The sequence below is a fragment of the Apteryx rowi genome, unplaced genomic scaffold, assembly GCF_003343035.1.
Source record: "Apteryx rowi isolate R43461 unplaced genomic scaffold, aptRow1 scaffold_221, whole genome shotgun sequence".
NCBI classification, from domain to species: domain Eukaryota; kingdom Metazoa; phylum Chordata; class Aves; order Apterygiformes; family Apterygidae; genus Apteryx; species Apteryx rowi.
In genome coordinates, this window is record NW_020448542.1 from 1,083,935 (window position 1) to 1,111,012 (window position 27,078).

The 27,078-nt window shown below is 42.2% G+C and overlaps 1 protein-coding gene across 47 annotated transcripts in view; it reads left to right on the plus strand.

The window, feature by feature from the left end:
* LOC112965689 (CUGBP Elav-like family member 4) overlaps positions 1 to 27,078 on the plus strand; it is a 694,998-nt gene that overhangs the window by 461,499 nt on the left and 206,421 nt on the right. For 22 of the 47 annotated variants that reach the window (XM_026064898.1, XM_026064921.1, XM_026064900.1 and 19 more), the window contains exon 4: positions 23,745 to 23,759. The exons of the other annotated variants lie outside the window; for them this stretch is intronic. In XM_026064898.1, coding sequence (XP_025920683.1) covers positions 23,745 to 23,759 — 15 coding nt within the window. The remainder of the gene's footprint in view (positions 1 to 23,744; positions 23,760 to 27,078) is intronic. 47 annotated transcript variants of the gene reach the window in all.

The following is a 27,078-nucleotide window of genomic DNA, read 5'->3' on the forward strand; positions in this document are numbered from 1 at the left end:
GTTTCTCTCCACTGACTATGCTCAGAGGCTTAGTGACAAGCTCAGAGTAGGCACCTAACTTTTAGATGCTTAATCCTGAGATAAATCTCATCTGTATGCTCCTCTCTTCAGATGCTCTGATTCGCATTTAAGTTAGATGCCTAAAGACTCCAAGAAGATGGTAAACTCCTGTCTCCCCAGCGAACAACTGAATATGAAGGCAGAGTCCCCATAGTGCCGGCTGTGATTGCTCAGGAATCCCCCAGGCACCTGGCCCCTGCACAAAGGCAGAGCAGAACAATAAACCAAAACATGATGTATACTAAGAGAACTAATCATTTCCCAAAGCACATCATAAATATTTTATTTATAACATTAATTAAATGTCTGCAACTAAAATTATTTATAATAGAGATGTGAGAACTCAATGGACTATTAGTGAAGTCAGCTTGTTTCATTCCAGAAGGACTGGACAAAGACTTATTACACTATGTATGAAAGTCTTAAACAGTTGCTGGCTTAAAAATGTTTCTTTCCAGGATGTCTGCATAACACTAATGAACATGTTATACAGTATAGATTATGAGAGAAAACCCAGTTTGTCTTGGATCCTTTCTGACATATTTTCCATGTAAATGAGAAGAAAAGCTCTTGCTTGTATCCTAATGAAGTAACAATATACAATGTTAGAGAGAGCCCCGGAAAACGAACATCTGGTGGATTCTAGCATCTTTTGGGGATGGGTTTTTCAACAGAGTTTAAGGCTAAGAAGGACTGTAGTACTGAAAGCCCAGAGGTTGCTGCCTTCGTGGAAAACAATTCCTACATCTCTACATGTAAATAAAACAGGCCAGGATGTTGGCTTGAGCCCTGTCCTACAGCTTTCCACACTACTGAACTGTTGGCCCATTCCTCAGCACGGGTTTCACCTGTGTTAAAAGTGCTTTCCCAGACAGTGCCCCAGTATGTAGATGATAGCACGTTGTGCCAAGGACCATTCCCAAAAGCGGTATGGTTGAGTATGTGCCAGGTTTGACTCCTTCCACCCTACTCCGTCCTCTACTCTGATTCCAACAGGTTTTGCATGCTCACCTGCCTGGATACATCCTCATGCTGCACCTCATGCCATTAGCACATCCCCTCACTTTCATGCTTTGCAAAGCCTGTGCTGATATATGGGGTTTCTCTCCCATTACTCTGAGCTGAGTCCACACAAATAACAGACCTGTGCATTGTGAACATGGCTAGGCCATGTCAATTGGCCTCAGGGCTGAAGAATGGTCTCCAACCCTGTTTTATTTAGCCATGCAAACATACCCCCTGCCTCCACTGTCTTTAGGAGAGAAGGGCTAGTTTGCAGCAGCTGCAAATCTTTATCTTTGAGCACTGGGAATCTTTTTCATTCTTTCTCCAGCTGTGATCTTGAATCTGGAGGAAGCATCACCCAGAACTGGTAGATCATTCTCTTTTCATGCAGCAGCCATTTACTCACAGGCATCTCAGCTGGACCAGGCAACAAATGACTGGGGAGAGAAAAGAGGAGGTGAGAAGAGCAGTTATTATTGACTGTTGGTTTTGTGGTTTAGATCTCTCTTTTGAGGCTATGAACACCCACCAGCCAGCCAAAACTAATAATATAGCAGGTCACTGCCAAACTCCATTGTTATTATGTTTAATTTTTCTTCTCTTTTCCTTGTTTTTTTTTTACCCTCCTTTCTGAGCTTTCCTTGAGCTGACCTTGCCCACCCCAGTTGCTTTTTTATCCTCAAGGTCATGCATCATGAAGATTTCTTTTACCCAACAGGTGGAAGGGTAAATATATCAGGAGAAATCAAGGCCCTCTGTTGCCTGTGGCTAAGGAATCCGCCCCCTGCAAYTTCCCCTGGTCCCGTTAGTAGTTGTTGTTCATTTAATAGACGTTGTAGCAAGGCAGTGTCTCTTTATCATCTCTCTTCAGATTCCAAGACTCTGTGTTGTGCATTAAAGGTCTGGAGCCACAGGGTGTGCCAAAAGCTGGGTCATATGTTTTGCTATGATGTTCCTACTATTTCAGCTTTGTCTATAAAGGGCAAATGGTAAATCATCTTCCTGAGAGTTAATGGAGCATTTCTGCAGCAAGAGGAAAAAGTGAAAAAGTTTCAAAAGAGTGGCTTATTATCTCAGTCAGCCAAAATTCGCCTTTACCGTCACCTGCCTAGGAATCTTCATTTTCCTTTCTTTATTCTTCAAGATCCCTCTAGTTTTCTTTGTTTTCCTCCATTTTCCTGTAATCCTGTTACTTCATTTTCAGATCCACACCCTTTTACATCTCTCCAATTATAATATTTTGAACTTTAACATTAAAACCAGGGTACCTGTCTAGCATCTTTCTTGTGTAGGTTTCTAAGCTCTTTGAAGACAGTAATTAACAGAGCCTGACAACAGTCCTGGAAGTTTAGGTTAGCGGAGGCACAGAGGGCCTAAATGGTCATATACTTAATTAACAGCAGAGCTAGAAAGAGAGCCCAAGAGTCCAGACTCCCCATTCCTTGATTTGACCATCTGATTCTATTGTCTCACACAGAGCTGAGGAAAAAACACAGATCAGGTTATCCCTCTGCCTGTCTGGGTCTAAATGTAATCATCCATCCATATTTAATCTACTTTATGAATGCCAGGTATGCCACAGATCTTTTCCAGTTAATTCTCTGTGATCACTAGTGAACTTCTTGAAGACTTCTGGTCCTGTCCTTTCCCTTTAGATAGAACCCCCTACTTGCTGTAGCGCTGTGGAAAATGGGAGTGGGTTATTGATGATTATTAATGGTTCACCTTCAGCCAGCCCAGTTAGTGGTTCCCACCAAATACTCAACATTTGTTCTTTCCCTTATTTGATGTTTTTCATCAAAAGGGGCATCCTTGCCTGGGAGGTGGGTTGTTGGATATTTCACAAATCCCTGCTTGTGGCAAAGTTTACAAGCCCGTCTGTGCTGATTTTCACTCCAATGCATGCCCAAAGTCAACACACTTCCCAAATCAGCACTAGCACAGTTCTTTCCCAGACCCTCTCACTAACTTAAATCTTCTTCTAACTTAGGCAAGGACAATGTCTTATGACTGGAAACATGTGCATCCCTTCCCCATCCACCCAGGTACTTGTACAGCTCCTGATGCGTCAACACCTAGACCAAGCTCCTGTGCTTCTGTTTGTGTGGTCCGGGTGGATTAGAGGCAGGCAGGAGGGCTGCGGGGTCAGTGCTGGTGGTGGATATTGGGTCAGTGGGCTCAGGACGCTTGCATGTAACCTTTGCCTCTGAACACAAAATGACTTTTTCTTCAGTCCCAAAGGAGGCTGTGGCAGAGCTCATAACAGCTTCCCAGCTATTTCTTCTCAAGCTGTCTCAGCAATGTGTCCAACCTGCACTGGACCATGGGGGTATCTCATTACAGCTGGGGGCAACCAACCCTGGTTGCACATACTGGATCTGCCTATCTCAGTTTCTGCACTGTTTTGACTGTTTGTCGCCCCTCCCTGTACCCCCTTCTCCCTAACTAATTAATAAGTGAGTCATCTTCTCCTATGGCCTGGAAACACATTCAAACTGTCAGTGGGGCATTTATTTATTTATTTTCATGTGGTTAAAGGCCTACTCTTCTAAACAATGAGAGAATAAATAAAATCAACTCAGACAAGGTTATTTCACATTCCTAATTTCCAACACCTTTTTTTTACTAAAGCCCCACGATGCTTGTTCGTGTTCTCCCCCCTTCCCTCTCCCACCCGCTAACAAAAAAACAAAATACGTTTTCGAATCAAGATAAAGCCATCAAAGAACTAACTAAACATGATTAGAAAGGACCTCTCCTTAATGGGAAAAAAATCATGATTTAGACCTGGCTGCTTTCCAAATATCCCTGTGCAATCAACCAAAGAAACACATTTTAGAAAACAGAATTGTAAAAGTAACTTTGAAGAATCGGTTGCCATAGAAACAGATCTGTAAATACTTAACTGCAAACATTAAGTGACACAGTGATATTCCAGAGCCCAGGATGCCTTAAAAGGATGGCAAATTTCACCCAGCTCTTTAAATAATCAACTCAGCTGTGCTTTGATTTTTCTTCTTTTTTTTCTTTTCTTTCTTTTTTTCACACTATTCAGTGCAATCGCATCCCTGTTCTCAGGCATGTGTGATAATAGAAATGCCAGAACTATTTTATAAAAGAGAGTCCTGATCTTTTATAACATGGAGGCAGAGAGGGAGGAGGGGGCACCAAATACAGGCTTGGAGCAACCTGTGGAGTCTGAAAATACAGCCCAGAGTCATTCTGTTTCCCTCTAACTGCAGGGTCAGGAGAAAGCTTGATTGATTGTGGCTTTTCATTGCAAGAAAAAAAACACAAACGACCTGCAATTTCTTGTCATCTACCAGGGAAGAATCAGATGCAAGGAAATAAAAGGGTTATGGACAATTTYAATTTAAACAAGTGGGTGCATTTACGTTGTGCCCTAGCCTTAAATCTTGGCTCAGAGTTAACTCACTCCTGGGCTCCCCAGTATATTTCAGTGCCCAACTCCCGCTGCCTTCAGAAGAGGCAGAGTGCCCTGTTCCCCAGGGGAACTTGGCACCCTCCCCTTTCTCACCACGGAGCATCCATACCCAACGGGCTTCCTCGGTTCAGTCAAGAGAATGTCTTCAGCTAAAAGCTTCAGGTGTCTGGGGGCCAAAACCCCTCTCCCCACGCTGACATTAGAGAAGTCAACAGCACTGGTGTTTCCTCCTGGGAGAGCAGTGAGGGGTGGCCGCTAATAGACCTTTCCCTGGCTGAAGGCGCTGATTATGGAAGACTGCAAGCTGGCTTTGCTGAGATTTTGAATTTGTTGACTTTTCAGACACACTTCAAAAGGCCTGCATGTTCTCCCGGCCTAAAGGGAGGTGAGATGGGTCATCAATACAGTAGTATGAAAGATAACTTAAGGGAAGGCCTTGACCCAGTTCATGACAACACAGCGGACTGTGGTTAAATATCTAGTCCCATCAGATGCCTCTAAATGGCCTTGCTCATCTATTTGAAGTCTTGACAATATAGGTTTTACTGCAGTTTTAAACTTAACATGGGCAGGAGCTGTCTGCAGGTTAATTTAACTTGTAATAAGCTTTTGGGCAAGGTGATTCCTCTTTGGCTTCTGACAGATTAAGCCCAGAGCCTCAGAGCATCCCTACACCACTGAAATAGCAGGTGGCTTTCCTGGAGTAAGGGGCTCGGAGAGAGGGAAGGGTTTGTCCCACCAGAACCCTGCTGTTGCTTGCTGTTGGCAAGCACTTGGATTTGAACCAGAGAGCCTTACTGCAGAGCAGCAGCCTTGCGAGTATCTGCAAACACGAGTTTAGCTGCCGCTTTAGGAGGACCTTTAATAACCTGCTTGTTTTTATCGTTCTGGTTGGGTTTGAGGTTTTCTCTTCCCTGTGGGTTGGCTATGTTATCCTACTGAAAGCTGAGCAGTATTATCCTTTAAGCTGATTTTTCTGCCCAGCTTAGGAAAAGAAGGGATGGGGAGAGGAAGGAAAAAAACGTAGAGGCCAAGGATGCAAGAGAAAGCAGGAGAGGACAGAAAAATACAGTCTAAAAGAAGCCCTGATATCTAAAATGATCACCTTTTACTTACACATTTTATTTGCCAGAAGTCTGTGCAGTCGTAAGAGATTTGGCTCTCTTCTCTCTAGTCTTGGGGGTTACTGGATGAACAGGAAAACACAGATAGAGGGATAAACCTAGATCTAGATAAGTTAGCAATAGATTTATATATATATATATGTGTGTGTGTGTATGTGTGTGTTTTTAAGAGCTGTATTTATGTAGGAGAGCTGAAAAGTTCCTACCCCAATCACTCCTCTCCTCAGCCTGCCTGTCTCTGTCTCTCACATACATGCCATATGCCTAGGAACCTCTGAGAGAAATCTATGTGATTTTTGTGGAAAGAAAGTGAGGAAAAGCAAATCTTCCTTAGCCTTCCTCCTCTCCCTGCTCCCCCTCCTCTGGCTACCTGCTTCAAGGAGATGTGTGTGTGTGTGGCAGGCAGAGCCCAGTGCAGGGCACGGAGACGAGAGGTAGTTCTCATTTGCAAAATCCACGGTGTTCTCATCCTTGGCATGGTGGTGATGGGATGGGGGAGAGAAAGGGGGTATGGCATGTCACTTCACTTTATCACTGCCTGGGCTCTCGCCTTGTCATTCGGCACTTGCCATGAATCTAAAAAGAGTTTGGCCTTAATAACTTCACGCAAGTACTGCATTGCCAGTGACTTTAGAGACGGGTGACAGCAAGCAAGGAATTATAATGAATTGCTGCAAATGCCTTCTTCACACAAATTACAGTTATTTTCCTCTGAGCCTGCATGCCTTCCAACATCAGGATTTTGGTTCAGAAGATGAGGTTGGGTGTTTATGTGTCGAGAGAGAGAGACATGCGTTCTGCCAACACGTCCTTGGACCCCTTAGCCCTATTCTTTCCCCACTGCCTCCTTGTTTTTCGTTTTTTGGTGTGTTTTTTTTTGGTTGGTTGGTTGGCTGTTTTGTTTTTTTTCTTAAATGCAGTCAGAAAACTGATTTTCCTACTGGAAGCAATACACTTTTCACAAGCTATCCTGCACTTTGAAAGAGGGGGGAAGGAAGTTTCACCCTTGTTGTGACCTTAACACTTTCATTTGGGGTTAACATCTTCCTCTGCCATCACACTTATCCGGATTGGACTGTCCACAGACACTATGGAGAAGGTCCCTGTCTCCACTGAGGACCATGCCACTTGGCTGTTTGGCCATCCTGATGGATGTGCACTGCTGAAGGTGCTCCTGAACATCATGCCTGCCATCACAAGGGCAGCTGTTTCAGTCACAGTAGGATGGCCAAGTGTAGCCCAGCTGTTCAGCACCCAGAGGGCCCATGCCTGCAGCTTCATGAATGCAGGTTCAGGTCGACTGTCACTATTGCCTGCAGGGTAGAGTTATCTCATTCAATCTGTGGTGCATTTAGGTACTGGTTATTGCAGGAAAGAGGATATTTAAAGGGTCCCCCAAATACAACATGGTTTCCTTTAACCTAGTACTCATGGCCAGTACACAACCATTTCTTACTTCTCCAATGTAGTGTCCATCATTTTCTCCAAGAGTAGTGAGGCTAAGGTATCTTTGGCATTTCTAAGGAGGAATTACACATAGTCTCACCCAAAGTCTCTGCAGATAGGTACACAACCCTAAAATTTCCTCAGTACTAACACAGAACAGAACTCTCCATCTTCAGGTTCAACCTGGATCAGAAGTCACCCTTGTTATCTCATTACGAGGAGTTAGTGTGTAGCTGCCCTTGGCGTGAGGTACCATGGGTTGAGGGTAGGCGAGCACAGTGCTTTGTCACTCCCAGTACTGAACAGAAGACTGTAGGTGGCCCAGTCTTGATTTCTTTGTTCACTGTGCATGGGCCCAGGTGATTTCAGTGGTGGTTTGCAGATAGTAGAGGATGCATGACGAGCAAAATCGAGAATTACCTTCAGTGAGGTGTGAAAGAACTTCTGGGCAGTCATTTTGTACAGTTCTACAAAGGTCACTTCTGCTGTTCTTGCTGAACATCTTCCAAAAGCATTAAACAGGGAGACTTGACTGTCCCTCTTTTTGTTGCAGTTTGGGGACATGAGCTAGTTTTTCCACATGAGTCCAATGTATAATTCTAGGTGCACATTCACCTCATCAAGGTATTTAAAAGAATCACTGAGGAGTTTTGATTGAGACCCACATCAACTTAGCTTTTGGACAGTTCAGACAACTCCTACTTGATTCACCCTAGCTCAGTTTAATCATCATACAAAAGAAGCCTTGCCTCAACTATTCAGTTCCTGAATTGGATTTAAAAGACATTATTTGTGTTATTGCTCATGCTACTTGTTTAGTTAGCAGCTGTCATATGTCAGGATCAACTAAGAGATGATAATGCATGGCAGAATTATTTAAATTATACATGGGATTATTCTTAAGTGGTTAAAAAAAAAGAATGTGTCTGTCATTCAAGCCCCTGTTATCCCGGAGGTGTACACCTGCTGCTGCTGGGTCTCAGGTGCATTCAGGACAGGCATTTCATCTCTTCCTGCTTTCATTTCTCCATATGGAAATAGGTTAGGCATCGTGAGGGTTGTTGTGAGACCAGATGAAGTCCAGTTACAAAGTGCCCTGAGAAATAGGAGACTAAAAAGGAATTTTATTAAAAAGTGAGCTATTTCAGTAAAGGCATTAAAAGCGGTATGTTCTCATTCACCATAGTCCAGTGTGTCTTTGAATCACAGCAGACTTCGTTACTGGCAGGGAGAATCTGTTGCTGCCACCGGCTCTGCGGTGTCAATGCAGTTAAAGGGACACTGCCAACACGCGCTACCTCGTCAGGAACAAAATGTGAATTACAAGTAGTTTCAGGTGCTATGTTTGCCCTTGAGCATTCCTTGCTGATTTCTGTTGTCTTACAAACATGTTTTCGAACGCCTTTTCTTCCCTTGCTGCAATGTGAAAGCCCAACTGATTGTCAAATGCAGAATGAGTGTCGCAAAGTCCATCGTTGGTAGAAGGGTGATAGTTTCTTTTGGCAGCCTCCCTTTAAGAAAGTGCATGATGATTTTATTTTGCATCGCGCAACTTGTCAGCTAATTTATCAATTAAGTTTTGAGGCAGGGAAGACATCCTCAAGTGGTATCAGTATGCACTCTTACACCTCTCCCAGACATTCGCTATTGGCCATTATCAGAGATGGGACCTGCTAGCCTGGATCTGTGGTCTGTCCCAATACGGCAATTTTCAGGTTATGAATTGTGGCATCTTTATTTTTTTACAGTTATGTCAAAAGCTGAGCCAAGCATTTTAGTGTTCTGATCACAACTGAATTGGGCAGGGTTAGCAGTTAAAAAAAAATCTATGTTTAACTTAGAAATAGAGGTGACTAAACATCACTGGCACCATCTCATGAGTATATGATATTGTAGGTAGTTTTGTCCCTGATTCTAAAATTAGGAATGAACCTTAGTTTTCATCTGCAACAGGCTTTTGCCAGTATAATCAAACTGGATTGAATAGTGGCCACATGCTCTAAAGTTATCAAGCTACCACTGCTTACAAGTTACCATCCATTTATGGATTTGTAATACATGACCATTTTGCACTCTTACCCCCAGGTGATTTTATTACGACAAAGAAGGCTTACGCTAAAAAAAACAGTTTTTTCATGCAGGGGTGGCAGAGCTAAGGACACCTATCTGATGAGTTACATCAGGTCAACTGACAGATGGTAGTTTATTACATGTGGCTCCAAAACCTCTATTTCAGGAGCTATGCAATGCTAGATATATACTGCAGTGCTGATCTTTCCAGATCAGGTGTGAGCACACTATCACATTTCCACCACTGAGTTAGCTAGCATTCCCACAAACTTCATGTTTTAATGCTGGTTTTATACAACAGAATAGAAAATAGATTTTGTACAACTGGGCATTAATCCCAGATTCAATCTGAACCCTAGGTTCAATCTCAACCTTTTTGAAATATGCTTAAGGCATCAAAAACATCAGAGACATTTGAACCAGCAGTATATAAGAACAGCATTTTGTTTCATGTGCTCTGTGCATTTGTAATCCTTTAGCAGGTACCATATACCTGGATTTACTATATCATTTAACATTGGCATTAGTGAAACTAGTTAAATAAAACACTGTTATTTCTTTAAGAGGGCAGCTGGTTCTACCATAATTAAAAACTATTCCAAAATGATCTAACCTGAAGCAGAAATGTCCTTACAGTCTTTTACTTTGCTCTAATGAAGTGAAACTAAATAAGAAATATGAATTAAGCAATTACAGTTTTGTTAACATTTGGTTTTGTCCTGAATTGGAATGAAAAGGCAGAATATCAAAAACTGTCCTGGCACAAGGAGTTCCAGAAATATTCCAACTTTTTAGTCTGACATCTTTGATTGAAGCAGAACATTCAGACTTTTCTCAAATTGAAATTCAGTTTTCGGGTGGCCAGACCTGAGCTGTCACAGCTCCTCAGGCAAATGCAATGGATGGGAGGGCGCCCTGGGATTTGTAGCCTGGCAGGGGAGTCCAGCTCTGTGAAGGATAGGGACATGAGACAGCTCTCACAAGAAATGGCTCTCGGTGCTATTAGTTGAATAGTGGGAAGATTCCACTTTCATCAAAAGTCTTTCTTGTTTTGTTTTTAATAATAGAAAATTAACCTACTTAATGGAGAAAGTGGTCTGTGGGTTCAGTAGAGAAAAGGGGACATTTGACCTAAAATATATTCTTGAAAGGTTGAATTAAATGTTTTGTGCATAGTTTTGATACAAAATAATTGTTTGCTATTTTTGATATGTAGTCTGTGTTTTCAGTCAGTTTGACCAGTGCTCTTCCATAAAAAATCTTGTCTATTAGATTTTGAGACATTAATGGCAGGGAACACAACTTATTTTCTGTTGCATAATTTATGATGATGTGTTATTACTAATTAAATGCAATAATAATAATGAATGCAGTCCTCAGGCTTGAGTGAACTCAGTGACTTGAGCAATTCTGGTTGCATAGTTTATAGACCCTGTGTAAGATGAGTATTCTTTATAAAGTAAGAAGCTTCATAGTTGTAGATGAACACCATACACAATTACATGTCCTGAATGCATTAGTCACCTCTGAGACTCATTTCTTGTTCCAGTTCAGGAGAGAGGAAGGAGCTAAATTTCATGTCTGTGAGGTTCTTGAAGTCAGGGTTAATGCCTGGCTTCTTTATAGGTGAAACTTTTTCCTTTTATTTCCTTCTGTGTTTCTTTTTCATGTGGTATTTTCAAGAATCAGAGAAAGTGGTAGAGAAAAGGCTGTTGTGTGCCTTCCATGGTGACTTTGTACTGTGCATTGTACCTCTGCTACCGTCTCCAGGCTGGCTCAATCAAGACTTTAACACCAAACAGCAAAATTGGCGGTGATATTGATGGTAGTGGTGGTGGGAAATATTGTAAGGAGGGAGAAAAGGGTTTGAATGTATAAGATCATGAACGTTTGGTGAAAATGGGTGGGTCAGTCTCAAAGGGAGTTGATGGTGCTCTGTGCCTTGCCAGGGTTTTGTGTGACATATCACGTCACCACTCACGCCAGCGCAGCCCTCTGATGGGGCCCAGCACAGGGCTCCAGGGTGAGACCCTTCAGCCTCATTCCTACAGTCCCTCAGTGCACGTGAGGAAAAAAAAGTATGTATTTTCAGGAAATGGGGAAGGCCAGAAGGGGAAAGGGCTGGGTGGATTGGAAAATTGTTTTAGGATGTGTGGAAGCAGTGATTTGCAAAAGAGAGAAGTGTATCTTGTAGARCCATGTAGGTTTTTAGGAGAGAGGTAGATGGGTATCACAGGCTTCCCCCTCCATCGTCTCTTCCAACTGTTTTGCTGGAGTCCCATCATCAGTGAGGACTGGGGAAGATGGAGCCTGCTGTTGGGTGGGCAAAGCAGGGACTTTCAGTCCTGGATGGAAATTAGGGAGAGGGGACCCTTGGTCAGCTCAGTGTTGAATGAGAAAGAAAGAAGTCAAGAGGCAGAGAGAGAGGAAGAGAGAGGATGAAAGGGAGATTCTTGCATATTTTGTTAATCTAAAAGTGCAGTAGCACAGCAGACCCTGTACTTGACGTCACTAGTATGAATTTCAGGCCTTTCCTTCTCAGAGAGCAACGGGGAAGGAAACAAGAAAGGCAGAGGTGACATTTAACCTTTCCCTCCCTAAAGAGCAGAGGGAAAGGGCTGTCAGATGCAAGGAGGTCAAAGGAGCCCTGACCGTTACCACCCACCTCTGGGAGAATGGCTCATCCCTGCTTGTGTTCTGAACAAGCCAAAGAGATCTTGATGTAAAGAAAACCCATTACATTCTCACTGTAATGGATTTTAAGTGCCTTTATTTACCAGCAGTGGSAATAACTTCCTGTTGGTATCAAGGCATCACCAGCTAAAGATAAAGGAATCTCTCAGTTGACAGTGCACGGGGTCAGGGAATAATTCTCCCACTCTCTCTGTCTAGCTTTGCATAGCTGACCCAGTGAATTATGGGGGTGAAATGGGGAGATCACCTTCTTCCAAGGCAACAAGCACCATCTGGGCAGAAAGTAAGAAAACAAGGACCAACACTGTACAGCTCAGTACAGCAAATTCTGTTCTTCTCTTTTAATACCCACAATATTTAAACTGCAGAGACATCAACTGTAAAACAAAATGCTTAGCACTAACATAGATAGGTCTAATGTTCTTCTTTGACAGGTTTTATCTCATCCTTGGGGTAGGCTAAATTCTGGCCAGTAGTGTAAATCAGACTCTCTGTCTTGATATTGCATGCTGACAAATTGCATAAGAAATTAACTCAATGGATAATTTTTATTTCTAGCTACCTTTTTCTAGTCATGCTGAAATGCTATGAAATAAACTTAGCATGGCCAGTTTCTGTATTTCATTTTACCCTCTCAGCTTCTAAAGATAGTTCAAATAGGTTGAGTTTATTGCAGAATATTTGAGGTTGAAAGGGACCTRTGGAGATTATCTAGCCCAACCCTAGGAGGGGCTGGAGGGATCTATGATGTGGAAGATCAACTAACAGAATTAAGGAGCTGGGAGCCAGCTACACTTTTCTGTTTTCATGTGTGGTTTCTAAAGAGTTTGTTTCACTGTCACATGTCCTACATTTGCTTAGAGAAGAAAAGTCTTGGCTTTACCAAAATGAATGCCTGCCTTCCTATTCTGCTATATGTGTGATCCTAAAATTCAGTGGCAGACTGCAATGGAATGATTGCTTTGGATACTGAAGTGCTGTTTTTCAAGCAAAGGATAGGGAATTCAGTGAGAAAATTTAGGTGTGGCCTGCAGGAGCCCATCTCTGAATACACACTTCATTTTGGCTGCACTGAAGCCAAGCATTGACTGGGGTAGGAGAAGATACACATATTGGCAGTTAGCAAAACCTGATCCCAGAGATGATGTCCCCAGCTTCCCAAAACCTTTTTCACTTTTAGGAATCTAATTAGGTCCTTCAAATGAAGTAGCTATTCCCACAACCACATCTTCTGTGCTTGTATGATCTCACCCATGTTCATGGGTACGTGAGGTACAAAGGGAACCTCTGTTCACTTTGTTTTCCTTGGCAGTCTGGGTGGGAGGATGACCTCTGTACTTCCTCACATGGAGCTTTTGTCTCTGACCCCCTTGGGGTCTTGGAAAGTCCTTGAAACAAGCTATATGTTCCACCATCAGGATTTTTTTCACTGGGCATGTGAATTCCCTGAGTTAGTGTACAACTGACAAGAGGAAATGACCCAGATCTTATCATTTTGCAAGAAAAAGCTCCAAAGCCTTTCACAGTTTCACAACTGTGCCAAACTGCAGATGTTCAAAAACAATAAATAAGACCTCCTGAAAATCATAAGACTGCTCAGCTTAAAAATTATGCTTTTTTTCCCCCAGTGATTAAATTGGTGGTTTCTTTTCACTTCTCTTGTGATTTTTAAGCCTTTGGGACTCAGGACTCAGGTCACATTTTCAAGCTTTTGTTGTTCACAGCAATTCACGTCTAGAAAAGTATTTATTTTTTAACTGAAAGCTATGATTTGTGCACATAACAGCAGAACTCTGGGAGGAGCCATGGATCAACACTAAATATCCTGACACTCACAGCAATTGTTAGAGTTGGCGATATGGATTCATTACTGCTGTTCTGGTGGCTTCTTTGAAATCAGTAAGTATGTTTTTAAGGATGTTAGAAGTTCAAAAAGAAAAAAAAAATCTGTAAAAAGCACATAGAAGAGAACTGGTGTACTATGACAAAGATGTATCTTAAGCTGTGTAAGGACTGATGGGAAATTATTTTTCACGGAACGTGTTAGTGATCTCTTTTGGTCCTTGCATCCTGAAGCGGGTACATACATTCTCTAAAGTGTTCCTGAAAATCTTTGCTATGAACTCACGCAAGAATTCACAAAAAGTTTAGCCTTGATTTTGTCTAGATCTAAGCAACCTCTCAGATGTATTTCACTTACATTATAAGAAGTGTAAAAGACAGTGGCAACTCAATGAACCCTGGAGGGCTGTGGGGTGTTCTGGGTGTTTGGGATTTTTTTCCCACTGGTAAACAGAAGAGCTTCCTCATTTAAAAGGACCAAAAATCAGTTGAAGAAGAAAAGACAAAGTCTATGGGACATGCAGCAGAGAGTCCTCTGAGAGGACCCAGTGGCTTAAGAAAGACCTTTTGAATGATCAATTCCCTTATGTTGTTCATTGATTTTCTCCTGGTTTTCCCTTATCTTTCCTTTCCTGTTGATATCTCTTTAATTGATTCCTGATTACAGATTACACCAGTTACAAACTGTTATTTGTCAAACAATGGAGCCAGGCTTCTCTCTGCAGCTCGGGGAAATGCATGCAGCTCTTGATAATTTCAGAGTTTCAAACCRAACAAGCTGTAGAGAACGTAAGATGATCCAGTGGTAATTGGTAAAGGAGTCTGTACAGACTCTTCTCCAAGCAACTACCTTGTTTACACTCCCCAGCCTTTATACTACTAGGAAATCCTGTATCCTGCAAGAATTACAATGCAGTAGAATCTGCAACTGAGTTCAAAATGTTCTACTTGGACTCATTATCAACTCCAGCTCTGTTTGCAATGCTTAGCACATAAATTATTTAAATTAAACTAACTACATAAATTATTCAAGTTTTTTCTCCCCCTTATCTTTAACAGACACTGCAGAAAGTTCTGCACTAGCTATGTTACACTTCACTGCCAATCAGATAGGAGTGCCAAAGTTATTTCACAACATTGGCAGTGCCCAAATGACCATTAGACTCTTAGGAGGTAGCTACCAAAAGCTGAATAATAGTGACACTAGAACAGCTCATCACCAGTGATGGGCTCTATTCTGCTCTCCAGGGTAAATAAGGAGGGAGGTACAAAGGGATTTACAGGAGGGATGGTTGTTCTGGAATTGATACGAACTAATCCACTAAAATGCTTTCTGTTCTGCCTTTGGATGAACCCAGGGCCTTTTACTGGTGTCACAAGGAAGCCGAGGTGCTCAGCAGTCAGGCTGTGAGTGAGCCAAGTGCAATGTCCGGGGACTCTCCCCTTACGAAGCATCAGTGGGGGGTCCTGATATTGTTCACCTTTCCCCTGGTGAAGTAGCTATGAGGATGAACAGGAATGGGGTCTTGATCTTTACTCTCTTCTCCTTTCCTGTCATTTGCTTTATCAATTTTCATAGCCAAAGTCCACAGTGGCCTGAATGAAGGTCTTATTTGAAGGCAGGTGCAAGCATATTGTTCCTTTAGGGCTATAACCAAACATCTGCTTAGGTGCTTGAGGTAGACAAGCATGGCTCACAACTCCAAGAGAGCAATGAACTAGTGAACCTGCTTTCCAGGGAGGGCTGTCAGGGGCTGGTTCCTAGGCAGTCATTGGAGAGAGACAGCGATGAAGTGTAGTTGTAATAGGAAGCCTGAACAGAGACATTAGTTTCAGTGGAACCTGTCTGGATTGTTCGTTCTACATAGATCCTTTCTTTTGTGTTTTATTCTAGCCATTCTGTTAATGTCACATTTCAAATATGATTTGAAAAAAAMCAGTGCCCTCCAGGTCACTGATTTTCCTCTGATTGGTTTGTAAATCTGTGAGTATATGGTGGAGTTAGATTTCTGGCTATGTCCAACCATTGTGCTACATCACAGCTGCGGGATTTGCAGGGGCTATATTTCAGTTATAGGGAAAGAAATAAATTCTTTTTTTCTTCACGGTCCCCATGGACCATCCATGTGACAGCAGATAAAGCTAACTAATTCAGGATAGAAACAAAATCTTGATGGCCACCTGTTTAGTCTTGAGTTAGCATACTTATCAAGGGCTGATATCAATGCAGGGTGCAGGGGAGTAAGACAGAGAAATATGTGGCGAGTATATTAACATGTTTGGAGAATAAGGTTGATGGCCATGACATGGTCCTTATTGAAGGGAGAGGGGAATACAGTTCATATGGCAGGAGGACATGATGTTGAGAGAGACCCGCTGAGACACTGTGTGATGCACCAGAGCATCCCTTTATCACATGGCTGAAAGCGTATTCCAGACCAGGTGGTATCGCAAGTCGGGGAGACAGCCCGATTAGCCTCTTCAGTATATTTGAACCTGCTAGAAAGAGAGGCCCACAACTCAAATGATTTGAGTGTGATGGACGGAGCAGACTGCTACCCTTGTGATTTCACAGTGAGTCTCATGATACTTGGTGTTTTCCAGTTACCCTCAGCCTTTACAAGCATTTGCATATATGACAGCCTGCTTTTCCTTCATTTAAAAAAGAGTAAAAGAGTACAGCTTGATCACAGAGTYGTGGAGAAAAGCTGGCAAACCTGAACCCTCAAAGCCCAAAAGAGCAGAAAGAAAACAAAATTACCCAAAGTAATTCTTAAAAAGCAAAACAGAACAAAAAAGCCATTTTAATCCATTCTCATGATTCAGGGCAAACAGGGAGAACAGACTCTCATATCTCATTTTTCAGCRGTTTGAGGTTGCTGAAAATACAGGAGGGTGAGAGATATGTCATATTCATTAAAGATGGATGTGGCATGCTGCTTTCTTTTTAGGCCACCAAGAGATGACATTCTGTGTGTGGTGATAACTAAGAGGATAAGACTGTGTTTCTATTGGTTTCATGCTTGCCTGTATTGGACTAGATAGACGTAATCACCCTGGAGATATTGTATTTACTTCTCCTTCCTTATTTACTTTGTTTCTTTTATTTCACTTTAGGGGACTAGGCTGGAATTGACATTTCTTTCTCTTCAGCAGCCGCCTCTTCTCTCAATGCTAGGTCTCTGGGCACTGAGTTAAGCCAGACAGTGGAATGGACCTGCTGTAAATAGTGTTGATAAATTGGGTAGATAACATAGTGTGGCCTGGTTTACCCCAGTGCACAGAGTAATAAAAAGGAGCTTCCGCTTCTGAAAGGTCATCGTATTGACAAGGGGAACGATTGTGGGAATGGCAGTTGTGAGACGCTTGTCACTAAAGCCACTTTTCCGCAGGAGGTGCTGAAGGAATTATTWCTAGACCTTTTGCTCCCTTCCCTCGCCCCTGAGGTCATCTTGGTTTAACTGGTGCTGAGTGTGACCCAGGAGCTGAGGATCCCTGGTATAAAACAAGCCTGAGTAGCAAGGCTCCCCAAACTGGCCAACTGCATGGGAGCTTTTCTGACTTGGCCAAATTGCCTAGACCCCCAAGACTATCCCAAGAGACCTTAAATGAATTGTCACTTCGCTTTGTATGGCCAGGAGTCCCTCGTGAGAGCCAGGTATGGGATGGGGCTACCAACAGGACACAAGGCTCTCTAATTGTTCAGTAGATTAATGTGGTAATGCAAAACAGTCCCTTTTTATTCTGCGTACCCCTCGTTTCAATACATGCAGGAGGTAGGGAGAGAAGTGTAATAGCCAGCAAACAATCCACCCAACAGCCATCATGGAAACACTGCTTTGGAGGTGTGTGAACACTCATGGGACATCAACATTTAGAAGAACTTGTCATGTGCAGCCATCACATAGCAGTTACAACAGAGATCGACCAAAGGAATAGCTCTAATGGGTAGTTAGGAGGATATGTGAGTCTCAGACCACTTTGAGAAAGCCTAGCCAYGTAAAGCTGGTCCTGGAGAACTAGACATCCCCTTTTAGACTGTCAGAGCAAATGTTATGTCTTCAAAACCACAAAATCAGAGATGGTAGAACAGACACCACAGTGYAGTTAACATGTGTCCACAGGTAACAGCAGATGGAARAAATCTCTGAGAYCTTGCCTAGAGGTGCAGTCCTCTTCATGTTACAATACCTCTAAGTTGACTACCAGTTAACATACCCTACACCAGGACTGGAAATTCAAGTCTAAACAAGGTGTCACTGAGAAGCAGGACGTACAGCCTACCAGCTGAATGAAGTGGCCCATGCCATCTGACACAAGGATGTCATATCACTTGATTATGTAAGAACTGCCATTCTGTGTCAGATCAAAGGTCCATCTAGTCCAAAAGCCTTCCCTGACATTGGCCAGTAGAGGATGCTTAGGAAAAGTTATCAGAACAAACTGATTATACAATGATTTTTGCCCTGTTYGCTCTTCCAGCCTCCAGTATTCCAGAGTTTACGGGATTCTTAAACTGAACTTGTACAGAAAGCATTTTGAACATTAATGTGAGAAAATATCCATAAAGTGAAGGCATTGCTACCTGGTGGGGAAAAACATTTGTTCTCCCCAAAGAAGTTAAACAAGTATGACGATGTATTGATTCTATCATTTTGTTTCAAGAGTGATGCCCATGGCGTATTAGAAAAGGGAGCATTTCYACAGCACAGTGGCTTTCTTAGCTCTGCAATGCATTATGCTGGCCTAATGATATTATACTAGAGCTGGTTTTCTGAATGGGAGGAGCAATAGGTTTTGCCACTTTCTCTGTCTTTTGATGGCTTGCTTGGCTACAGAAATGGTTTAATAGTTGGTACAAGCAGCAGTCATGGCCTGCTCCCAGCTAAATGTTGAGCTCTCTGGTGAGTTCTTTATAAACTAGAATGAGATTTTGGGGACATTCCTACTTCAGATTAAGAACTGGCCCATATGGAAGACAGGGGTTTGATGGATCATCAATTTGTGTCATTTGCTACCATTCCAAATGCAAAGTGGCATGGATTTGGAAACCTCAGCTAAACGGGGAATTGTGGGGAAAGGGCAAAGTTTGGCCAGAGTGTGAAATTGTAATGCCTTCGGAAGATGACAGTTAACTGGCTCGGGGAGGTCCAAGCAAGCCCCAAGTGATGCCCTTTGAGAAGGCAATCTAATGATTTAATACCCCTGTTCCTGGGAGGTGGTGTCACGAAGCCCAGAACGACAACCCTTACTTCGGCCATACACCACAGAGCCAAGACCAGCTCATTACATGGCAAGATTTGTGCTTCTTACAAGAAGCTGGTCCCAGTCCAGCTTTGACATTCTCAGTCAGCCTGTGCCATCTGGCTGGGACCGCTCCCCAAACACATAACAAAACCTTTTGCAGAGCCCCAGCCATGTGTAAGGGATATTTCAGAGGACTGGAAACAGTGGTCACTGTAAGGCATAGCTTTTGGCTTCAGTGCCAGACCAGTTTGCCATAGATACTGCTGAGGTCCATTGAGATCTCTAGACACTGCTGGCAAGCAAAGAATGATCCAGCAATCACAAAATAGCAGCAGAAGCAGAAAGCTAGGGTAGATAGATAGCCACCTCCATAAAGGTTAGTTTCCCCTCTACCCCTATCCCTGARTGCAAATCCCTTCCCTAGGACAAAAGGATGACCTAGCCCTGAGACCTTCGGAAGTGAACTCACTTCAGTCTTTCAGGAGGCATTGGCCTCTGACTGACGATGGGAAGCAAGATAATAGGGCCCTCAGCAACTCAACCTCGCTTTAGCGTCTTACACTGGGCAGGAATGGGATAATACCTTCAGCTCCTATTGCTAAGCAAGTTGGGGTTATAAACATGATTTTCATAATCGGGTTTTAACATACATAGAAACCACCCAGCAGCGATAATAGCTTTGCACCAGAAGAGCCTTAAGACGGAGGAGAACAGCTCCTCTGAAGTGTTAAGAATCCCAGCACATTTATCTTAATAAGTTTTATTACAGCCTGCCAGTTTAAACCTAATGACTAATTTATCGTATAAAATACCAGCAATATATTTTTTGATTTTGCTAATTAATTATCTCAAACAAAGGTGATATTTATAAAACTGTCCAGAAATGGTATGTGCATTAAAATTGCCTTGCAGCAGGAGATGAAATTATTACTAATATGGGATCAAATTATTACTGTATTGACTTAGTTACTTTATTACCTCATAATGGATTTCTTCATTATTTTCCGCAGGATTGTAGCATTCATGATTGCATTAAAGTCTGTTAATCTATGCAAATATCATTAGGAGCTACTAATAACCAAGGCAACTTTCTTCAATTTCAAGGAATGTGGTAAATACTCTCAACACATTGTTATGTTCTGTTAGCGTGATGGGATTAACTCAGCCCCTGAGTCCTTGGGACAGTGGGTGGGCAGCAGATCCCTGTGAGCAAATTCTTCCTTGAGAGTAGATGAGGTGGAAGGTGGGAATTTGCTCTTATGCTTAAGCGCTGGGACTAGGGACACCATTCTCAGCTCCAGCAATCTGACCCTGCCTGGCATCAACAGTCATCTGTTAGTTTGCAACACGACCGTGTCATAAACCTTCTCCCTTATTTTACAACCCCACTATTTGTCCTCAAAAGCAATAGCTACTGTAGGAAACTGTTGTTTTTACTAGAGGTGAGGGTATGGGGGGATAGCTTTTCTATATACCAGGTGGAAGCAAATAGGGTAGGTGCATTTGCAAAATTGGGCACAGCTTCTAAATACCCAGTGTCTGATCTCATGCCTCCACACTGATGTTTCAGAGGTGCTCAGTGAACCATTTTCAAGAGGACTGGGTTTGCTGCAGAGCCCTGAGTGTGTGTGTGTATCAAACACTTAAAAAATGCAGACAAATATTAAGTTTTGAATGTTTCCCTTTCCCACAGCAATAAAAGCCAAAAGATGGATGCATAAGTAGAAGAATAGGTAGGGGAGATAGGTATGCAGTCATAGATATACATCTGTTGAATGGTTTAACTATTTATCTCCATTAGAGATTAGTCCAATCTCGTATTTCCCATGCTTAGATAGTGAGGTTATAGACACCCTTGTAGTAAGGCATGCAGAATTAAATAGAAGAAAAACAGGTTAAATTGGAAAGCTGAGTGACAGGGACAGAATTCTACCTCCTTGCCCATATCTGTCTGTCTGTCTAGCTGTCTGTCTAAATGATCTAGCTCCATAGTTTATTCTCAAGCAAGACAATCCCGACAGCAACTTTCCAGCAATAATTTCTAACTGATCAGTGCTATATTATTCCTGCAATATTAGGGCTCACATCTGGCTCTCCTGTCATTTCTGAATGGCACCTGAAGCCTCCTCTTCAAATTGACCTTAGACTGAAATCAGTTTAGGTCCAATTATGAGAGCTACTGAACTCTGGGTGCCCTTGTTTTGCTCTGTCAGCATGTGTGCCACAGCGGAGAGGTAGACAGGCTTTGAAAATGTTAAAGGCTTCAGTTTTTGACACAAAAGCTGCATTTTGAACTATAAACAAGCAATATAGGGTTGAGATAGTGGTGAGCAATCCCACAGCCTCAGGGGTTCCCAGATTCCCTCTCTTCTCCCTTAAACAATAACCATAGCTCCCAAAATCTCTCTCTCTCTCTCTCAAAAAAAAAAAGAGAAAATCCCACAACATTGCTGTGATGTCAGAGCAAACTGGTGTTGGATTAGGCATTTGCACCTCTGTAAATGGATTAACAAAATGTGATTGTTTGGTGTTTGGCTGTCAATCTGCATTTGGCTCAGAGGGGATAATTTTAACTCAGAATGTGTTAAAAAGTAATTCCATAGATGGAAACAGTCTTGGACCCTGTGAAACTTCCAGCTTTTGTGCTGATGAGCTGACCTTGTTTTGTTAAATAAAAAAGTCCCCAAACAGTGTTCAGGATGGGAAAAAGCAGGGTGAATCCAGAAAAGCACATCATTTCTTTTTTTTTTTTTTTTCTTTTTTTTTTTTAAGATGAGTGGCTATCCTTCATGGTGAGAGGAAAAATAAAGGAGGAAGCGAGCCCAGGAGAAAAGCAGGCAGTAAATTAGATGGATTGGTCGAAGCTGTTATGCATTAATTGCATTTCAGGATCACCTGGGCCCCCTCTCCACCAGGCAGCAGAGCCCCTGTCTGTTGGGCACTATACAAGCCCTGAACAAAGGATGGTAACAAAGCAGTGCTAGCAGTTGTATCGAGGGTCTCTCCGGCTGGTTTCCTTTTCCCAGCCCGTTTCAGAATAGAAGCTCATTAATTCTCTGAGTTTAGACAGGGTCTGTCAGTCAAGGCTCTTTCACAAAACCACTAAATGAACCTCCCAACTCAAACTGRTTGGGAGTTTTGAGACTACAAAGAGGATTTGTTCGTTCATTTTTCACTGGACCAGGGTCTTAACTCCCCAAGAAACTTGGCTCAGCCCTACTGAGAGGTTATAGCAGATTCAGAGGTCAGGATCCAGACATAGTATAAGGGTAAAAATCTGCCCATTACTACCTGAGGCATTAACCTGGAAGGAGGTGCGTCCAACCAGGGAGTAGTCTGGCTTTGGTGAGCTCTACAACCGTTTATGTCAGGTAGAGAGTGCACCAGTTTAAGTCAGAATGGGATCTGAAAGCACCCACCTTGGACTGATGGGAAAGTGGAAGATAGAGCGCTCTCCTTCTTACTTAAATTGGGCTTATTTGGAGTGGCTGACATCAGTTCTATATGGCTTGATACTGGCTCTTAAAAGGCTTGCTTGGGTTTCTAGCTCTCAGTCTAACTGGATGACTTAAATGTAATTTGGTACTTAGAAAAGTCTGTATTCTAGTGATGATCCCGATGCTGTCATCTTGATCCCATCTCAAATAGCAGTGGGGGACATAATTATCCGGTGTAAATCAGAGTAGCTCCATTGACAGCGCTGATTTACACCGTCTGAGGACCTGGCTTAGCTGTGTTATGGCAGTGATCTGCACTGTCTAACCTCCCCGAATCCCTTGCATGGATTGTACACATCAGTCAACTTCAGGCAAGACTTTCTCGCATTGTCTGAATGCTAATTGCACTTCTGTGCTGCAGCTCATATTAAAATTAATATATAATTCCAAAAAATAGAGATAATTGAACTGACCCAAAATATAACCTCTTTCCTTATTTCTTAAGCACTTGAGTTTTAGCACAAATCKCTTTTACTGCAGGGCTTATGTTGTACCATCAGCAAATGCAAAGAGCAATTAAACATTTAACATGATCGCAAGGAGAAGAGAAAAGCTGCTGTTTAAATGCATCAAGGCAAAAAAAAAAAAAAAAGCCCAAGAAAGCCAACCCAATGGACCTAATATAAGAGCAAGAAAAAATTGTGCTACAGACAGTTCAATTCAACAGCTTTCTTTGTTGGGAATCTACTACAATATTTTTTTAAAGCAAAATATCTACTTTACTGAGCTCCTTAGAAGGAATTTCAAATAATCCTGATGCCACAAAGATGTCAGGTAGATGCAAATGCTTTTTAGAGAATAAGCTTTATGTATTTCATGTTCCCTTTGTTGTCCTTATTTGAGAGGGTTACCTGGAACTCAGAGAATATCTCCTTCTGGAAAGGGCTGTACTGTATTTCCCCAAAAGGAAGGAAGAAACAACAAACTTTTTCAAAACTTGTCATCTCTAATGGCATTCTTCTTTTTTCTATTACACACATTTTCCTATTCTGCTAAAAGCACGTAATCCAACCCCTGAGTCATCTCAGTTAGCGTTGCTCTTTATAGTCAAAGTATTAATAAGAGGAATTAGGCCTGTTTGTCAGTCTGTCTGTGAATGAGAGACATAGGATTAAGTAGCTAGATGATATTTGTTTTCCATAGCTTATACAGAATGTTTATACAGTTCCCATAAGGACATCTGGGTCATGCAGCCTGGTACGCAGCTCAAGCAGACAACTACATTATACAGCCCCATTCATGGTGATGTCAAGTCCCCTATCATAAAATTAAGATTTTTTTCTTGGTTTTGTTTTGATGTGCCAGTTATCCTAGGTACCTGCCTTAAAAGTGAGGGTGTTTCACCAGTAGGAAGGCATGGACAGCAACACAAGCTTAAAGAGTTCTTGTTCCCCACTAAGGGATGGATGGGGAGAAAAGGCTGGGGTGGGAATCTTTCCTCCAGGACTGATGTCAAACTGTTCGACAAAGTCTTAACAAAGGTATGGAGAAATATTTTTGGCCTTAATTTAATAGGATTTTTCAGATCTTTGCATAGGAGTCTACCGGTTTCAGCTAAACTTTCATCAGGACAGTCTTCTCAATTCTGGTATGAGGTATATAAAGCAGACCTATTCCAGAAAAGCAGATAATCAGGTAATTAGGTCGCTCCTCTACATTGTAAGGTACCAGGGTTCAAGCTCCTATACTGATGTGTTCGGCAAGTGTACAACACAGAATAGCTCACTAAGGGAAGTGCTGGTTATCAGAGTAGCAGTTAGTTCTCTGGAGCTGGGATGTGAGACAGCGGGAGAGCAGGGATTTGAACTCAGTTACCTACATTTTAGGTGAGCATTCGAATGCTGGAAAAGGTACTGTCTCTCCTTCTGTTATGAGGTTCTTGAAGGTTTAGATTCCAGGTGGCTTGAGGAGTTCATATTTAAATGCAAAAAACTTTAAAAGTTCTCAGGTCCAGTTCAGAGAAAGTGGGAAAATTGTTCAAATAGCAGATTTCTGCCTGTAAAAGCTGGGTTCTTCCCAGCTCTTTCAGTAACACCTAGACTCTGGCATGTCTATGACACAGAGAGGCTCTCTTTGCCTTCTCAATTTTTTCTTGTATTGCAGTATCAGACACAAAGCAATGTTTTCTCTAGTAGATTCTGCCACTAATACATTAAGGGTCTAATATATTAATGAATAAGGATCTGTAATATGCTAATATTTCTGCATCATATTAATATTCTATTGGACTAATGCATTATTATGCTAATAAGTCTATTAAAAATGCAAAATATAATTATACGTTCTGTATGGCTCCACTGTTGAAACACGATTCCTGCCCTAGACACCGTTGTGTGTGTACTTCTAGAAACTGTGTTACCTGCTGTGAAAAGTTAACTTGATCTGTACACCTGATGTATTTCATCACACACACCAAGCCTAGCCAGCATTTCCATACTGCCAGTACCATTATCCACCTGAAGCAGCGTAAGTGCTTTAGCAGGTCTATATTTCAGCTGCGGGGGAGACAGTCTGGAAGCCATGCGTTACCCACACCTCCTTCTCTCTTGCTTTATAACCCGGTATTTACCTTGCCTTAGGTAGGGAAGAGAACTGAGCCCAGGTCTTGCACTCCTTGGATGAGTTCTCAAATCACTGAGCAGCTGGATGAGCGGGGGCATGCTGAGGAAGAAGGGCCTTAGGCACCTAATTCCTGGCAAGACTGCTGCTCTGTGAATCCCCTAACGAAGGGTGGTAACTAAATCCCATTGAGGGATGGGATTTAAGAGATCCCTTTCTTTGCAATGTTTCATCCTGGCAAGTTTAGGCAGCTCCCTATTCAGTGTGCTGGTTTATACAGCTTACTCTTTAATGCCTAATTTCCCTCGACACCATCCAGGGAGCCTGAGGCACAGGCATAGCTGGCTGTGAGCTCCCCCAAATGGCTAGTCCCCCAACACTTGGGCATGGCGATGCCTACATCCCCTCCGTGGTCCCACCCTGGATATTCTCAACTCCTGCTCCTCTTTCACTGCTGAGAGGGAATTTGCAAAGTGCCTCCCACTCTTCATAAACATATCCACACTCCTGTGCGCTCCTGAATAATGGCATTTGGAGGAGAGGTCTCCTGCAGTTCTTTCTACCACAGCTAAATGTTCACTTGATTGCTTTTAGATGGGCCAATTAAGAATGAAAGGAAAAGTGAACAGCATGGTTTTGTTTTGTTTTAAAAATGTCAGGTTTGCCAAGTTTATTAAGCAGGATCTCAGAATAAATACTGAATTTTCAAAGATTTTCTCTGATGAAGTTTGGGAAAAGAAAGTGGAAGGACATGTCCTTCTCCTTGTCCCTATCAGGATAATTTGCTACTCTGTATCTGTGTCCGGATCTCATGGTACCAGTCATTTAACTGATGTTAAAGGAAGTGAAGAACAGACAAAATGCAACAGTTTCCAAGTGCTTCATAAGACTGGGAAGTGGGCTTAATTTTAGAGCATTTAAGGCTGCCATAGCCATCCACATGCTTCAGGCAGCCCACCTGTACTGCACTGTCTTGTGTGTGAGTAACTTTGTTCTGTGATGACTGTCCTTCCTTTGCGATAAAGATCCTGCTGCCATTAGAAGTGACCAGATCCCTCTTTTAGTGCAAGAAGAAGAAATCCAGGTCTGGAGAAGTGAAAATTCAATGACTTCAGCATAGTTTTCTATGGATGTTCAGTTTGATGTATATGGATGATATATGGATGACATATGAATGATATATATGATATTCCCAGATATATTACATATCTGACTCCCCAACTTGGATTTGTTGTAGAGGTGAATGAGTCTGGGACTCATTGCACAAAATTTGAAATAGTTTTGTTTTACTGTATTGTCTAACTCAGCTCATTCCCAGATTTCACTGTCTTCAAAACAGCAGTGAAATGGTTATTTGCTTAGTGAAAATACATAAAGCTTTGAATTCCCAAGTTTAGTCTACAGAACAGGGAGCTCATATTTAAATGTTCATACTGTCTATATTTTCAAGTTGCTTTTGGTGTTCCAACAGCCCCATAGCAAATTCCATTTATGTCATTGTCATTATTACTATCATTATTTTAATACATAGCCTGTGTGCCAACATCTCCTGTGGATTCTCTAAGAGGAACGTCAGGTGGTTTCAGACTGCTTCATCAACTTGAGGTGCAGCAGAGCTACACTGATTTACATCACCTGAGAATTTAGCCCACGGTCTCTATTGAAAGTGACAGAAAGCTTTTTGCTGGGCTGTCTCTCTCTTGGAAAGATAACACTTTTCACAGCAAAGCTGTTATTTGGTATGTTCCCTTATGTAACAGCACTGTTAGCAAAGTAGAGAGACCAAAAAAGATGAGGACACTAATACACATGGAAAGGTTCAGGGTGCTGAAGTGAGCAACCTCTCCACAGCAGGATGTTGAGCTGTTATTGAACAAGTCCACACAAATAATGGGATTTTAGGGAAATTTGTTCCTCAGTTTCTGCAGATACTTTCAACTACCATTTGCATGGAATGGAGGTTTAAATGCTAATATGACTCTGCCTTTTGGCTATGCCTTTGTTAATCTACCTAGCAAGAATCTCCCTACCATGTCCTCCCTCCCTATTTCTGTTTCAATACATATCTGAAATAATCCTTTTTATTCTC